At 41.9% G+C, this 15,766-nt stretch overlaps 2 protein-coding genes across 5 annotated transcripts in view; both read left to right on the top strand.

Annotated features, from left to right (window-relative positions):
* The first annotated feature begins 353 nt into the window (after positions 1-353).
* LOC310871010 (transcription factor BTF3 homolog 4-like) lies at positions 354-6,701 on the top strand. The gene is made up of 6 exons (XM_083782440.1): positions 354-486; positions 1,177-1,232; positions 3,409-3,522; positions 4,574-4,775; positions 5,657-5,719; positions 6,260-6,701. Exons 2-6 carry the CDS (start codon positions 1,179-1,181, stop codon positions 6,304-6,306), a joined length of 480 nt encoding a protein of 159 aa, XP_083638566.1. The 5' UTR covers positions 354-486; positions 1,177-1,178; the 3' UTR covers positions 6,307-6,701.
* Positions 6,702-7,617: 916 nt separating this feature from the next.
* zfyve9a (zinc finger, FYVE domain containing 9a) overlaps positions 7,618-15,766 on the top strand; it is a 68,895-nt gene continuing 60,746 nt past the window's right edge. For all 4 annotated transcript variants that reach the window (XM_083781619.1, XM_083781618.1, XM_083781617.1 and 1 more), the window contains exon 1: positions 7,618-7,899. The gene's annotated coding sequence lies outside the window, so the exon portion shown is untranslated. The remainder of the gene's footprint in view (positions 7,900-15,766) is intronic.

Below are 15,766 nucleotides of genomic sequence, written 5' to 3'. Positions count from 1 at the left end.
ACCTACCGACGGCTGAAATTCGAAACTGGCCCCTGTAAAATCGGAATCCCCCCACCCCCTTTTCCCCCTCACTGTATGTATTCTCCCTTTTTACCTCCTTTATGATGATTTCCTGTTTTTGCTTAAGTGTATATTTGAAATTGAAAACGGTGGACCCGATCTTGTAAACAAGTGTAATGCTTTATGTTATGGTGTCGTTCACTCACAGTTAACAGTTTTTGTATTGAATTGTGCTTGAAATGTACTGTAATTCTGCAAATAAATAGTTCAATCAATCAATCAATCAAAATTTAATTGAATTGTGTGCGCAAGTTTTTGTCGCCCCCTTGTGGCCTTCGTACGCTCCACACGTCCGCATGACGTCACAGATTAAGCACACACCGCGTGTTGCTCCAGCTGCCTGCAGTGCTAACTAACTAACAACCCCCCCAGTGTGTGTGTGTGAGAAGAACCTTTCTGCTGCTCATACACCACTGATCATCTCAGGTAAAAAAAAACATTCATGTCTTTAATACTTATCGATCGTTTTATTTCTAATGATCATTTATGGGCTTTAGACGCATTTAGACGTTAAGAACGTTAGGTGGTATGGTGGCTAACTAACTAGCATTACATTAGGTGTGTGTGGCTGGCTATCTGCTACGAGAGCTGGTGGTTGGTTTTGCTAGTTTGCTGCCTCACTTTAGCCAAAATGCTATCGTGAAGCTAGCCCCGTACTTTAATAGCAACTTTAGCTGACCCGAGCAGAGTTAGAAATGTGAGTACCCTATGGGTTTTAAACCACTGTTGTCATCATTATTTGTCTGTAACTAAAAGGACACTGTTGACACTTAATGGATTGCTAGTACTATCAGTATGGCAAGTAACAGCGAGCAAAACTCAATGTATATGGGCTAAGCTCAATGCTTCTCATTAGCAGTCTGCTAGCGTTTCATATTATGTGTTGTAGTTGTTAAAACAACTTGGAAGTCCTCTTTTGTGATAGCCTCTAAACGTTTTGTTGATGATAATTTGGCCAGTAAGCTACACATGTGACTTGTCTCCCTGAAGATTTAATTCAGCCAGTCAGCTGTTTGTGGAGAGCTGTGTGTGAGAGAGAGAGACAGACAGACAGAAGGCCATTTAGCAGCTGAGTAACTAATACTAATAATCCCATCACTTCTCTTCCCCACACAGCCATGAACCAGGAGAAGCTCGCCAAACTCCAGGCCCAAGTTCGGATAGGTGGAAAGGTACAGCAACACAACCTCTTAACCAACCACAATGTTAACTAAATGCCGCTAAAACGAATACTATAAATCTGTTGCAAATAATGGGCCTGTGTTCAAAATTTGACTTGGGTAAAAGTACAGAAGTGTTGGTAATGGCAAATATACTTGCAGCAAAAGTACTTAATTGCTGTAGTAGTATATACTTTGGCTTATTTGGTAAATAATGTATAGTTTTGTTTTAATAATAATCTAATTCTGCAAAGTAACTAGTAACCTAATATTAAAAATAATCCTAGTTGAGTAAAAAGTACAATATTCAAACTTATATTAAATATACTTGCGTAAAGTCAAAGTTGCACTCAAGTACAGTACTTTCCACCACTGCCAACCAGTAACAACATGTGGGGCTTGATCAACAGGTTTATAGAGGCCCCTATGCTAAGAACCTGATTCTTTTACAGTAATACATGGCTGTTCAAGTTATGACAGCAGTTCTACATTTTGGTTCGATTGTCGCTGAAGAAGACCTTCACATTATACTCTAAAATTAGCCTTATTGTTGTTTCAATTCTTGCTCGGTTAAAAGGAGTTTGACGTAACGCAGCAGGTTTTCCTCCTGACCTCAGCATTCCTTTTATAGCCTGAGAGCATGACCCCTTTCAACAGTGGCTTGTGATAGTTGGCCCTTTTTTTTTGACTGGGCAGGCAATTAACCCATTCACCCACTAGATGGCACCATATACATGATTTCATGATGATGAGCTCCAAACGAGGGCTGCTCTTGCCCCAAGCATTGTCCATATTTCTGTATGCAGACCAAATGTTTTTATAATCGCCATGGCGGTGCCCCTCCTCCCCTTCCACTAAGCCCCCCCCCCCCCGCCGCAACAGGGAAAAATAGTTTTTTTCTTTCCACCCTAAACCCAAGTGTTCTAAACACTTATTTGTAACACACTTTAAACGTGTCAGTGTTTAGATTATAATAGCATGTTTGTTTAAATGCCGCAGCACTGAGTCATCTGGTAGGCTACTCCTTTTCATTGTGAACAAGTAGCCTAAGCAGAGTACAGTACTGTACCCTACCTGGCAGGTAAAAACAAGATTAGCATTTGAATGCCTGATCTGCATGTGTACAAGTGGACAGGCAACGCGGCCCACCCGCCCCGGACAAAAGAGGTGTTAACGTACCTTCAGACTTGGACGGTTAGAGCTGCGCAATTACATACAAAGTCGATTACATACAAAGTTACATACAAAGACGAGCACGAACGGGCATGGCACGACCTGGCGCGGTACAAACGGGACGAACCGACTAGGCGAATATACTGTAGGCCTATATATTCAGGTCTAATTCATCATGGGGGCTCGAGCCCCGCTGCCCCCACGGAGTCGTCGTCACTGTCTACAGTATGTATGTGTATGAATGCGGAAGCAGAATACCTGGTGTGAATAATGGCAAAAGACTTTTTCTGTATGTCCCCACAGAAATAACCCACCACGAAAAACAAACTTAACAGTGGCTGGTGTAATTTTCCATAGCAGATAAGAGTAGCTGATACAGGACCCGACACGACCATCTGTGGTCTCATTATGATGGACGTTGTGTGTATACTGATTATGCTAAAACTGGACGGCTGTGGCTCAGGAGGTAGAGCAGGTCGTCCAATGATTCCTGGGTCGGCGGCTCGAATCCCGGCCTCTCCTGTCCATATGTCATATAAGTGTCCTTGGGCAAGACACTGAACCCTACATTGCCTCCAATGAGTTGGTCGGTGTGAGCTCGCCACCATTGATGTGGGAAGTGAGGACGCTGGCGTCGACTGTTCGCCGCTTCACCTCCCAATGAATGAACCATTGTAAAGTGCTGTGAGCACTTGGAAAAGCGCTATAAAATGCAATTCATTGGTCTGGGATTCTACATGTGGGGTTATGGGTTTTTTGCGGCTTTCGCCTTTATTTTATAATTTTTATAGAGGGACAGACAGTAGGGAGTGACACGCAGTAAAGGCCATTGGGATCGGGAGTCGAACCTGCGGCACACTGCCAGACTTGAACTGCCGGCCAAGGTGCCTGGACCGCTGAGCCACAGCCCAGGCCTTCTACATGGGTTTTGCCTGTTTTTGCCTGTCATCCATCTGTCTTCTTGCATTTGTGCTCTCCCAGCACTAATGTGACTGTCTGTTCCATCCATCATTAGGGAACAGCTCGTAGGAAGAAAAAGGTGGTTCACAAGACGGCAACAGCTGACGACAAGAAACTCCAAGGGTCATTGAAGAAACTGTCGGTGAACAACATTGCAGGAATAGAAGAGGTAAAGACACGATCTGTAGAACAGATCTCATTGTGAGAAACCTGGTCGTGTTTTAGTTTTGGGCCACACAAAAACAAAAAGTAATCATCTAACAATATGATGGGTTACATTGATATAATTTGCTCGCTATATGATACGTTATATTAACGAAAGTTTGAAGATTTGCTATATTCGGTAAAGAGATTTGGTACAGTAGGCGGGGGAAAAAGTAGCGGATCAAGTACAGAGCCCTGTGGGACCATAGTCAAATAAGTATAGAAGGCAGTAGTAAACAACTTTATAGTCATGGACATATGAAATGCGTATTAAACAAAGATCCTGTCTTTTCATATGACGTCTTTGTCGTGTGGAAACTTTACTTCATATGTCAAACTGTTACTTTTCAGGATTCAAATAAAAAAGAAATGGCAAAAGTAGCATGTTTCGAGTTTGCATATCTGCTACTTTTGATGCTTTTGGCGAAACTAGTATGATCAAGTAGGGCAGTAGGCCATTAATTTAACAGAAAAAAACAAAGTTATAATATGGAGATAAGAGGACGGTATCAGCCTGACGGCAACGATGACTTAATTGGAAGTGCTTGTACTCTAACCAAGTAGAATCACTGATGCTTCGCTCAGCCTGTTAGAGAATAAGCTCCTTTACTCACAGGAACACCAGGTTACTTTTAATGATGCCGTTAATGATCCTACTCATTCAACCCACTTTATCATAGCTCTCTCTGTACCCTTCAGTGTGAGGAGTTGCGAGTTTGTAGTTCGGCTATTTTCACAATATTTATCCATGGATAAATGGATAAAAATGGATTATATTAATTTGGGGGGGTCGCTGCCTGAAAGGTTTGGGAACCCTTTCTCTAGATGAGACATCTGTACTTCCGATGGGAGTTTTTTACCCCGTAGTCTCTAGTCTAAACTAGCCTTGCGTAGCGATAGCCTACTAATATCACTTTGTGGATATTAGTCTAGTCCCACGAATCTGGTTGCAAAGGCAGATGAGGGCTGGCTATGAGAGGCTAAGTCTAAACGGCGACATTGATCTCCTTCCCCAGGTGAACATGATAAAGGACGACGGCACAGTGATCCACTTCAACAACCCCAAGGTTCAGGCCTCTCTGTCTGCCAACACCTTCGCCATCACGGGCCACGCTGAGACCAAGCAGCTGACTGAGATGCTGCCTGGCATCCTCAGCCAGCTAGGAGCCGACAGCCTCACCAGCCTGCGCAAACTGGCAGAACACTTTCCTAGGCAACGTAGGCAGACACACAAATGGAACACACACACACACACACACACACACAGACCATCAGGGTTCCAGCTGGTAATGGAATTTTTGTGTCATCACAGAATTTTGAGAGAAATGGTTCTGGAAGCTGGGGCACATTCTAAACTCATGGAAATTGTGACCGTTTTTATAGGTGAAGTCATATAAGTCGCTGAATTTCAGAAATAATTTATGGGTGTCTCAAATGTATGTTGAACAACTTAAGCTCTATTGCAAGAAAGGCTGATCTGCCAGCTTGATGAAATGCTTTTGAGCTAAGCTTGTAGATATTTTATCTTTTTTTTCCCTCTTTTTTTGCCTATAATGACACATCCATAATTTGCATGCCAGGCTGACGGTCTTTAATTGTCTCCTTTGTTCATCACATGTCCACTGTTCCACATAGAGGGTAGAAAACACTACACTATTATAATCATAGAATCTGTTTAGAAATGTTCTTAACTGAATGATTGTACACACTTGTCGATGGGAAAGCCTTAAAGTTTATGCAATGGAAATGCCACACAAAAAAAAAAAAAAAAAATCCATTACACACCCCATGAAGTGTTGAATTCATGGAGTTTTCATCTTCCAGTAGAAGATTCTTTGAGATTCCGCCGGTCATCAAATTATTGTTTTAGGAATACGACAAAAAGATCTCCACAAATTCAAGGCTTTATGGGTGTGTGTAGTTGATTAACTTCTACTCGTGAATTAAGTGTATTATATAAGGACCTGGCAGGGAACTTTGACGTAATGTGCACACATTAAAACAAATGGTAGTACAAATAGTATACTATCAAGGACAGTTTGTTTGACTGTATTTAACTAAAGCTAATTCTTTTTTTTCCTTTTCTTTATACATGTCAGCAATGGACATCAAAACGATCAAGGAGGATAAGGCTGAGGAGGACGATGATGATGATGTTCCAGGTAGATGATCACACAGAACATGATTTATCATTATGTTCCTGATTGTACACTTTGTACACGTTTGATGGATTCGTAAAAAACTTAAACATAAACATAAGGAATAGGCTTTAGAGTTTTCTAGCAATAAAAGTATAATGCACATTTCCATCAGTAATTATGAACATAACGTCTATTGCTGTTGACAGTGAATACAATACTGATGGTGTCAGCCTGCCTACAGCTGTGGGTATATGGGTAATACATGTACAGTCTATGAACTGTAATCAGTCAATATACAATTTATCTATCCTAACTGAGCATCATGGTTCCGTAGTGTACATTCCAGTAGTCCATGTGCAAATGTGCCAGAGTCGAGTAAGAGTTGTTAATCTCACTAACGGAGCATAATGTATGGGAGTCAGGCCTGCTTGTGGAGATTGATGGCTGTCAAGCTCCACAACTGTCAAGAGTTGCTTTGCGTTGGACCGGGGGACAGGTGTCACTTTCCATAGGTAGTCGTGATCTGATTTTACAATAAATGTATTTTTTTCCATGTCACAGATCTTGTGGAGAACTTCGACGAAGCTTCTAAGAACGAAGCCAACTGATGATGCGTTGAGCGCCGCTGCAAAACATTTTCACCACTCGTGGGCTTACAAAAGGCCGGGTTTTGTTTTTCCTGTCATGGGAAATGGTTGTTCTAGAAGTGCATTGCCTCACCTCTGGAGACGTCAACCACTTCAGTGTATACCCAAAACAAACCGCACACAGATAACAGTATATCAAATATAGAACTTTTGTCTTCATTTAATTAGGCTGTCATCATATTCCGAATGAGCAGGATATTATGTGCAGCTCTTGTCATTCTGAGGACCACAATTGCCTTGGAAATGCTTTCTAAGTGGTTTGAACCCAGCGCTGTTAAATGTTACTAGTATTTAATATGTTATGTTTATTAATAATACAAATAAAAGGTGATTGAATTTTCTCACATACCATAGAATGGTGTTTGTGAATTTATTAACAGTGTGATTTGGTTTAAGTAATATGTATCTTTCTATGAGTACTATTTATACTTTGGCCATTTGAAAATAGCCGATCTTCAAGTTCACATCACCTCACATTGCAATGCGTTGTGATTGCAATGTGTTGTGATTGTAGATCAGCTATTTTCAAAAATGGGACTGACAATATTTTGGAAAGATTACCATTTTGGAACAAATGGCCATTTCCCAATAAAGGGACTCCACTCTGTCATGGTTAAGTGTGATTAGGCCTTTGAGTAAATCTGTGATTTTATGAATGTAATAAACATTGATTAGCACACAAGAAGGCACAGCCACTGGGGAATCCCTTCCCTGGTACAGTTCATCGAGCACCAGGCAGCAGCATCAGACTGGGTAGAATTCATAGATGATCACGTCTTTAACAGAGGTCTTCGCTCTGAACCGTTACGTAACACTAATCCCGTTTGAATTGATCGCTATCGGTGACGTGTTCTCGCGTGGTCATTTGCTGCATCGCTGTCATTCACTACGACGAGCTACCGCGCAAGGAGACAAGGTTATTCATAGGCGGGTAATTAAATATCAATGCCATTTTGCCTCACTCCGCGGTGTTGTAACTTGTAACTATAGACGCAGTGATGCTTGCGCCGCCTTTAAGACACTTGCCTGGTGTGTCTTGTCTTTTCTGCGGTGGCTGGAAGTAGCCTGGCGGTTTCCAATCCCCCCCCCCCCAGTGTGCCTACATCATCCCATGGCCCAGAGGGACGGCAGCGGCTTGATTCGCTGTTTTTCTGTATAGCAGTTGCCCTGACAACTAAAACGAGCCAATCGCAGCGCGACAACGCCCTCCCGGGCCATGGGTTCTATGCGCTGCCTTATTTTTTTCCTGTCCATAATAAACCTTGGGGGAGGGAACGCGGAGTCCCGTCGCACTAACTCCGCCAACAGACTGGACAGCATTCTTTACTTTATCCCCACTGTACTCTCTGAGCGTGGTAGCTAGCCTAGGTGGATAGCCGCTAGGCAGGTGGGTGCTAGGTTGTTTACACGGGGGCGACGGACGGTACTCGGAAATAGCATCCAAAGGCGATTGTTTGAGTGCTCGGGATTAAGGAGGCAACACATCACCATCATGACGGATACCGACGGAGGTGTTTGGCGGTGGCACCGCGCGTAAAGATGAGGATTCCTCCGGTGAGTGAGCGCTTGGATTGGTTTATATCGTGACATGGCCATATCATATCATTGCACTGTTATTACACCGCCATTGCAAGCTGTGAATAATAAATTGAGGGTTGATCGACCCCCATGGCCATGAATGATACAATAGCAGCAGGTGTTGGAATATCTGTCTCTGTGTATATGTAATTGAATATTATGGATAGAATGGTGATTCTGCATGCTCTAGGGGGGGGGGGGGGGGCATTTAGATTATTACAACAGTTTACATATGTTATTATTGTTACATCATCTCCAGTAGAAAACACTATGTATCGGAGATGGCCAGCATCAATTGTCATTTAAAATGGGGAAACAAACTGGGAAAAGTCGAATGAAAAGCGTATAACGTTGTCTCTTCTCTCGCCAAGAACAGAACAGATCTACAGTCGCATCGCGACGAATTGCTGTAGCTTGTAGCTTGTAGATAAGTTATTTTCGGCAAGTGACACGAACAGTGTCTGGGTGTGATTGTGATGATCGGCGGGTCTGTGGCGGTGTGACTGGCCGCGAGTCAGCCACTGCTCATCGGCCAGGGAGCGCCTGCAGCACTGCTGCTGCTGCTGCTAGCGGCTACATTGTATCCAGTGTCTGTCTCTGTAACAAAAGTGTTACTTGGATACGATCAGCGCCGCTCGGCGCTCGTGTCTGCCCCGTTACATTGTTGCCCGTGAGACGGCACCCGGCTTTTATCTCTTAAAAAAAAAAGGAGAAAAAAAAGGTAAACTTGCTCGCGACCGCTCTGGTGTGATTTGGGGGAAATATTGACTTGGCGGATCAGTCAAGCTAGCAGCTAACATTAACGACACCATCTGTGTGGTGCTGCTACTCCCAACTTGGAGCACAACAAAATAAATACATGATCTCTGATCTGTTTTTGAGTCTACCATGCATCTACACTAATGGAGGCAGCCGTTTCCATATGTTGCTTTCCAGTCTACTTCAGAATCTGATGACCATACTACCTTTGATCATAGTATACAGAAGCGCACAGACAGCTGCTATTGTGTTTGCAGAACCTACCCAGGCAACGATTTTATTTTAGGATGCGTTTGTCAATGTATAGCCTAGCTCCTATTGCTTCATGTTATGCCACACCTAATCATTTAGGCCACAGGCCTTTACTTAAGACTCAAACTTAGATTTATGAAGTAACTGGGTCTGGTTTTCGTGCTTTCTGAAGTGCCAGGTCATAAGGAGTTTAAAGTCACTATAGGCAGCAGAATGTAAAGACCTTTGCAGGACAGGGGGATTCTAAACTAAAGTGCCATTTCTTTCCTCAGCCCACAATGACATTCAACTTATTGACAAACGGATAACTATTGACATAACAGTCGGAAGCTCTGACTCAGCCATGGACTGTGGTGGTGGTGCACTGGCCCTGTCCTCTTTGCAGGGCAGCCCCCATGGAATTCTGGGCCGGGCCCAATGACCACACATAGCATATCACAATTAATTTTCATAGTAGATCGGGTACACTATAGGTAACCACGTAGAGTCCCTATTGTGGGCATGTCATACTGTACCTCTTAATAAGCAAACCGTTGCCAAAAACAGTAGATCTACTACTGCAGGCTCTGAGCTTGGAGATCTGCTATTTACAGCAAAGATGTGGGGGGTTCAAGTTCAGACACCTGACGGACCCCGGTCAAAGAACGATGTAGTGTTTATTATATTTGTGATTATCAATAACATATGATTATGATGAAGGAATCTTCTGAATTCTTATATTAGTTATTTCACACATATTCCCTCATTCAGTTCGAGAGCCTGACTGATATATCTCTGCCATGAATAATAACAAGACAGTGAAGCATTCAGATGATGCTATATCATGGCCAAGTTTCTTACATAATGGCAACAGAAGTTGATATTAAAGTGCCTCTGAAAGTAGCTTTCAAAGCCAACAGAAAGACTTGTAGCCTGATCCAACAGGCGTCCATGGTAGTAATGCCTGTAGCTCTTGCTAAATTTATGTCTACAACAGTATCCCAGACCTCAAAGATGTAGGTTAGCATATGCCTTCAGAAAGTATTACGCCTGTTTTCCCTGATGGGGCCTGGCAGCGTGGCTTTTGCTGTTTTCTTGTCTCTCGTCGTTTGGATGTAGTAGATCAAAACATGAGGCAGAGAAAGAATCCCATAATATCTTCTGACGTCTCGCTGTGAAGCAGGGAGCCTGAGAACTGCTTTGTGTGACAGAATGATGACCACTCTATTTAGCTTTCTTGGCTTCAAATCTCTGTGGATTTAAACCTTTTTTATCCCCCCTGCCCCCCTTCTTGCATGTCAGAAAAATTGTCGCTTTTTAAGCACCAAAGCAACCGTGACCTGCTATTTCTCTAGAGGATATTAACTTGTGGCGGCCTGTTATTCTTTTACCTTTGAGATTCTTTAGTTCCTTTTTAATCGCCAGCACAGCAGTTGTTCCTCTGACATATAATGCAGCCTACAGTATAAGCCTTCTAGGGAAGAGTAACTTCCAGTCTACAGTATAAGGCGCCTTCTAGGGAAGAGTATAGGGCATTAGGTAACTTCCAGTCTTGCTCCCAGACAGTTGCATTCCCAGTGAGGGCGTAAAAGGTTACATAATACAATGTCATCCAGTCAGTCATGCATTTCTTTTTAGATTGTTAAGAAGTGATGTCAGTCAGTTCATTTTTTAAAGGGAGAGGAGGAAGTAATCATGTGTGGTTTCCTGTGTCCACCCTGTTACTGGAGCGGACAATATTCTGGAGCACGGGAGAGAAATAACAGGAAGTTAGTCTGAGAGACTGCTGCTCGCTCGGAGAGGACTCGGGACACCACTTTCAACCTGGCGTCTCTCATTCTTGGCAGGGGTCATCGTCATGTTGGCAAGTTGTGATGGATATTTTCGCCAGAATTCCATTTTTGCCACAGACAAAATGAGTGTACAATAATATTACCAGAAACGCATAAAGACTGACCTGAATGACCATTCATTTATTTATTTTACAGGGACAATGCTCATTAATCAACACGTCAGTTTTCACATCCACGTAAATGGGCCAGAGTTAGCCAGAAGCTAATTTACATCTGTAGTCCCTGAGCAGGCTCTTAAAAATGATGATAAAACTATCCATACAAAAACACATTGCAATACAATACAATACAGGATAAATATAAACATTGTACAGGAGACAGAACAACCACAGAGTGGTTACTCGTAATTACAGATTTGATTTGTTTTTAGCCACCTCTTCAGGTTGAATTTGAAGCTCAAATAATTGGATGTCTCTCTTACTTCTGTAGGGAGACTGTTCCAGTGATGGGAGGCTCTAACAGAGTACTTCACAGTCCCCTCTGGTAGTTGCCCAGCCCCAGTCCCCTCTGGTAGTTGCCCTTGTTGCTCTGTCACCACTGTCCGTTCGACCTATGAACTGTTTCAGTGGTGGAGGTGCAAGTCCATTTAAGATCTTAAAAGTGAGACGAGCATCTGCAAAATGTTTAAATCTGTCAAAATTAAATAAGTTGTACTTTTGAACTATGTGCCAATGGTGGTAATGGTTGCGTTGGGTTTTGGTCAAGTGTTTGTAATATCTGTTTGTAAAGTGATTCTATGGGTTTTAAAGTTGTCTGATTTGTCTGCAACCAGGTTGTGAAACAGTACGTTACCATAACAGGTCTGTAACTCGGAGAGTGTTCAAATGGACAAGGTTCCAGTGGTTCCATGTACACTCTCAAAAGTTTTGAGAACCACTAGTACTAGTTGGATGCCATCGTGTCATAGTAAAGAAGTGTCACATATTCTGAAAGAGACTTGGCATTCAGTAAGTGGGTCTTATGATCAAAATAAGAACATTATAATGATGTGTAAAAAGACAAAATAAATTTTTTGCCACGGACACATTTGTCCATATTGGTGGAAATTGCACGTTTTTTGTAAAGAAGATTCAAAGATTTAACAAAAATAGCGTATCTATCTATAAGCTCACAACGAGTGGTAGTGCATGTTGAGGTTATAGGTTAAAATTGGGCTTAAAGGGATATTTCACTTTCAAACATGACAGTTTTTAAAGTTGCTTGATTAGATATTTAGGTATTGGACTTATTGTCTCCACCAGCCGAAGGCATGGGGAGAGTATGTTTTGCACTCCGTCCGTCCGTGTGTCCGTGTGTCCGTCCGTCCGTGACCAGCTAATCTCAGCCACCGTTAACCCGGTCGATGCCAAATTTTGCACACACACTCCCTGGATGCCAACCATGAACCTCTGCCCCAAACTTTCCAGAACGGCCTGTTATAGCGCCACCAGGAGGCCGCTTTGTGCAAAACAGGTTTTTGCACAGCACACCTACAGATTTTGTCCAAACATCACGCAAATTGGTACACAGTCTCTCTAGAGCCATTCAACCAAACCGGTCTTTCAGATTTCTCAGACTCCATCCTGATTGGTTAAGATTGGCTTCCAAAGTTCACAGGTGAAATGCTGCAAATCATGAACACATCGCGTGATTTCCGTGAAATTGTGCACCCACATTCCCACTAGGCCGAGGACAAAATGCCACATGAACAATTTCAACTCAGCCTCAAGGTGGCACTATAACTGGCCGAAAAGTGTTTTTACCTCTAACTGCACGGATCTGTGGATAACCTGGTGGAGACCTGTGCCCAGAAGGGCACTTTTTCTAGTTTTGTTTTCAGACACGCTCCTCCTTCCTATATAAAGTTAAACCTATTGTAACTTCAAATGCCTTTTTAACCATGTTAGATTCATGTTTTTTGGGAAAATCTCAGGAATTAAATAAAATTTTAATACAGGTAAAATTCATGAAAAAAGTAATTGAATAAACACGGTCTCCTCACGCATTAGGACAATATCAGTTACCAGAACCAAGGATGTGTAGGCACCTACATGTTGTGAATGAATCTGACACGGTTTGTCGTTACAATGGATCTGTATAGATCAGGAAGGGGGCCTGTCTGATAAAATTAATACTTCTATCTTCTTTCTTGGGTGCTCACAAAAGCCAGAGTTGACGTTAATGTGACCTGACCTCCCAAGCATGTTTGAAAGTGAAATATCCCTTTAAGGGTAACAAGATGACTCGCCCCGTTTCTGTTTTCCTCCCAGAATTTTCCCCAGTGAGGGGTGGGAGAGGCTGGACAGCAGACGGCTGGACTTTGAATTTCTCTAACTATAAACTTTCATGACAGCAGACAGCCTAAGTACAAATATAATTTATGAAAAGCTACTACTTCTGTCTGTTCACAGAAGTTGTTGTAGGCTATGTGGGGATTATCTGACGAGGTACCATTTGAGTGTGCAAAACCTTACATATACTAAATAATACTAAATTCCGGGAGGAAAAACGGGCAAGCACCGGGGCGAGTCATCCGGTATTCCCTTTAAGTAGTTAATATTGCTTCATTCAGTTTCATTGCCATTCCTCCGTATCCAGCCAGGCATGGTTATCATATTAGCGCAGCGTTGAACCATTTCATTACCATGTCTGGCTAGTGGCTACTCCATTGAAGTCTATTTCTGGTTGTGGTGAATGAATGGAGACGTCCAGTTAGCTTAAGTCCAGCATGAAAATGAATCAATGGTTCGGCTCTCATTTCCCATTTAATCTTACTATTTGAACAGGCTTCAAGTCTGTATGTGCAGTAATTGCCCTCAGCGTCTGTCCATTTAATCATGTTCCATTTGTCTCCTGTAGTCAACAGTATGTTGATACACTTTAAGCGGTAGTAGACCAGCTGGGATTAATTAATATTTGATGGCCTTTGTAAGGACCTCTGACATTAAGCTAACTTAGTTTTTAAAGCCACGAGTGGTGTGCGGATGCTCTTAAATGTAGCGTGCTTCCTCGAGTCATGCATGTTATTAGCAGCGATACATACTGTACATACTGTACATGCACGTACAGTCAGAATAATCTTGGTTTTAATTTAGGCCATGCTACTAGGGATGAAAATTACACTTCTGATCGATTAATAATATAAATATATAATTAATATAATATAATTATAATCTTTTTTCTTTTTTTTCTTTTTTTATTAGTTGGGCTACTATGTGCTAAACACATAGGCCTATAGGTTTAATATTTTTCATTTAGACCTACACTGTTTATTTTACAATTGTTTATTTTATCATTTCTATCCATTGTGTGGCAGGGTAGTCTATATAGCCTATGATGTGTGATTCCCCTCATTTATACTGCATTTGCGCATATACAAATATTAAAAATAAACCTTTCATATAGAAAACACAATTGTATTGATAATTGTTGATGGGTGGGTAACACAGGCAGCAGACATTTCCTTAATGATTAATTCAACGAGTTTCAATTAACGATTATAAAAATAATTAGTATCCCTACATTCTACATTTAATTGAATTGCATTTAATCAATCATTAATGTATTTCGACCAGTCATTGGATGTCTTCTTGCTATTTGATCCTCCTCATCCATCAGTATGGATGAGGTTGTACTTGTACAGAAGCCTTTTTAGACATTGTGAAACCTTTAACAAACCGTCACAGATGGTGCCCTTCCTGCATTTTCAAATGTATACGTCTGTGACAGTGACAGACAGATGTTGCATCACACACACACACACACCTCTTTTGAGCCTCATCCTGAGTTTACACGTCTAAAAATACAACCACTTCACTTTGACGAAAGATGCATTATTCAGCGCCTCTGCAGTGAGCAATTAAATCTTAATTAGGGAGTGACTCCTGTCCTCATGTCGGTGGTGTTGGTTTGTTTCCTTCCCATGCTGTGCGAGCTGGGGTCTGAGGAGTCACGGTGAGTGTTAGGGGGAAATTATTTAAAGTTGAGTGAGGAGTCGGACGGGTCCGGTACTTCTTCATGCAGGCATGGCAGTTCTGGCATCTGTCTCTCTCTCTCTCTCTCTCTCTCTCTCTCTCTCTCTGGTGTGTTTCACACCAGAATTTTGGTAGTTTGTTTTGGTAGCCCAGAAACCCCCCCATCTACTATAACAAACAGTGAGGGCAGTGTTTGTGCAGGTAAACACCACCACACTACTCATGTGGCTGATGATGACTGCTCCTATAGAGCCAGCGATGTGATGATGGGTACAAATACAAAACATTTGTGTCATGCTGTGGACTGCCACACCACCAAACATACATTAACTGCAATTGGTTTTCACCTCAAGGAGAGGAGATTTACTGAAGCAAGGGTTGAGGTCAGTGGTGGAAAGTAACTAAGTAAATGTCACGTACTGTCTCAAGTACTGTGCAATATTGCTGAACTAGTCTGGAGTATCTCCAATATTCAATACGTATTACACCATATAGGCAAATATTGTATTATTTTTTACTTGACTACAATAATTTGAAAACTTTAGTTACTAGTTACTTTGTAGATTTTGAAAACAACAACACATACACTTCAGCACTATACTTTGGCTAGTTTAAAATAGCAGATCTACAAGCTGATGATGTGACGTATTGTGAGCTTGTACTGTTCTACTATCTTAAAAATATTTTTATACAATTTAAAACTTGTGAAATGGGACATTATTCTGCACAATAGAGTACTTTTACTTTTGGTACTTTAGTGTAAGTATATTTTGATATAGCAGTATTGATACTTATACTTAAGAAACAAATGCTAGTAGTTCTTCATGTCAGATGAGTTCCACTGACTCCCTGGCTGCCTGGTGTTCATGTTCCATGTTTAAGGATTAGATCAGGTGGACATAATTAACTTTAACCAGATTAGATTACAGTGCTTAGTATTTTTACTTTTGCTCGCTGAATGAAAAGGCTCAGTCATCCTAAGGCCCAATTCTAATGGTTTCCCCCCCACTCACCCCAGGAAGTAAGTATGTAGTGTGTGTGTGTGTG

This window comes from Protomyctophum parallelum, assembly GCF_964188405.1.
Source record: "Protomyctophum parallelum genome assembly, chromosome: 14".
NCBI classification, from domain to species: Eukaryota; Metazoa; Chordata; class Actinopteri; order Myctophiformes; family Myctophidae; genus Protomyctophum; species Protomyctophum parallelum.
Note: the sequence above shows the minus strand (reverse complement) of the source record. Positions and strands in the feature narration are given on the sequence as shown.

Coding starts and splice junctions, on each gene's coding strand:
- LOC310871010 (XM_083782440.1), top strand. CDS start 1,179: ATGAACCAGGAGAAGCTCGCCAAACTCCAGGCCCAAGTTCGGATAGGT. Junction 3,523..4,573: donor ACATTGCAGGAATAGAAGAG/GTAAAGACACGA, acceptor CTCCTTCCCCAG/GTGAACATGATAAAGGACGA. Junction 5,720..6,259: donor CGATGATGATGATGTTCCAG/GTAGATGATCAC, acceptor TCCATGTCACAG/ATCTTGTGGAGAACTTCGAC.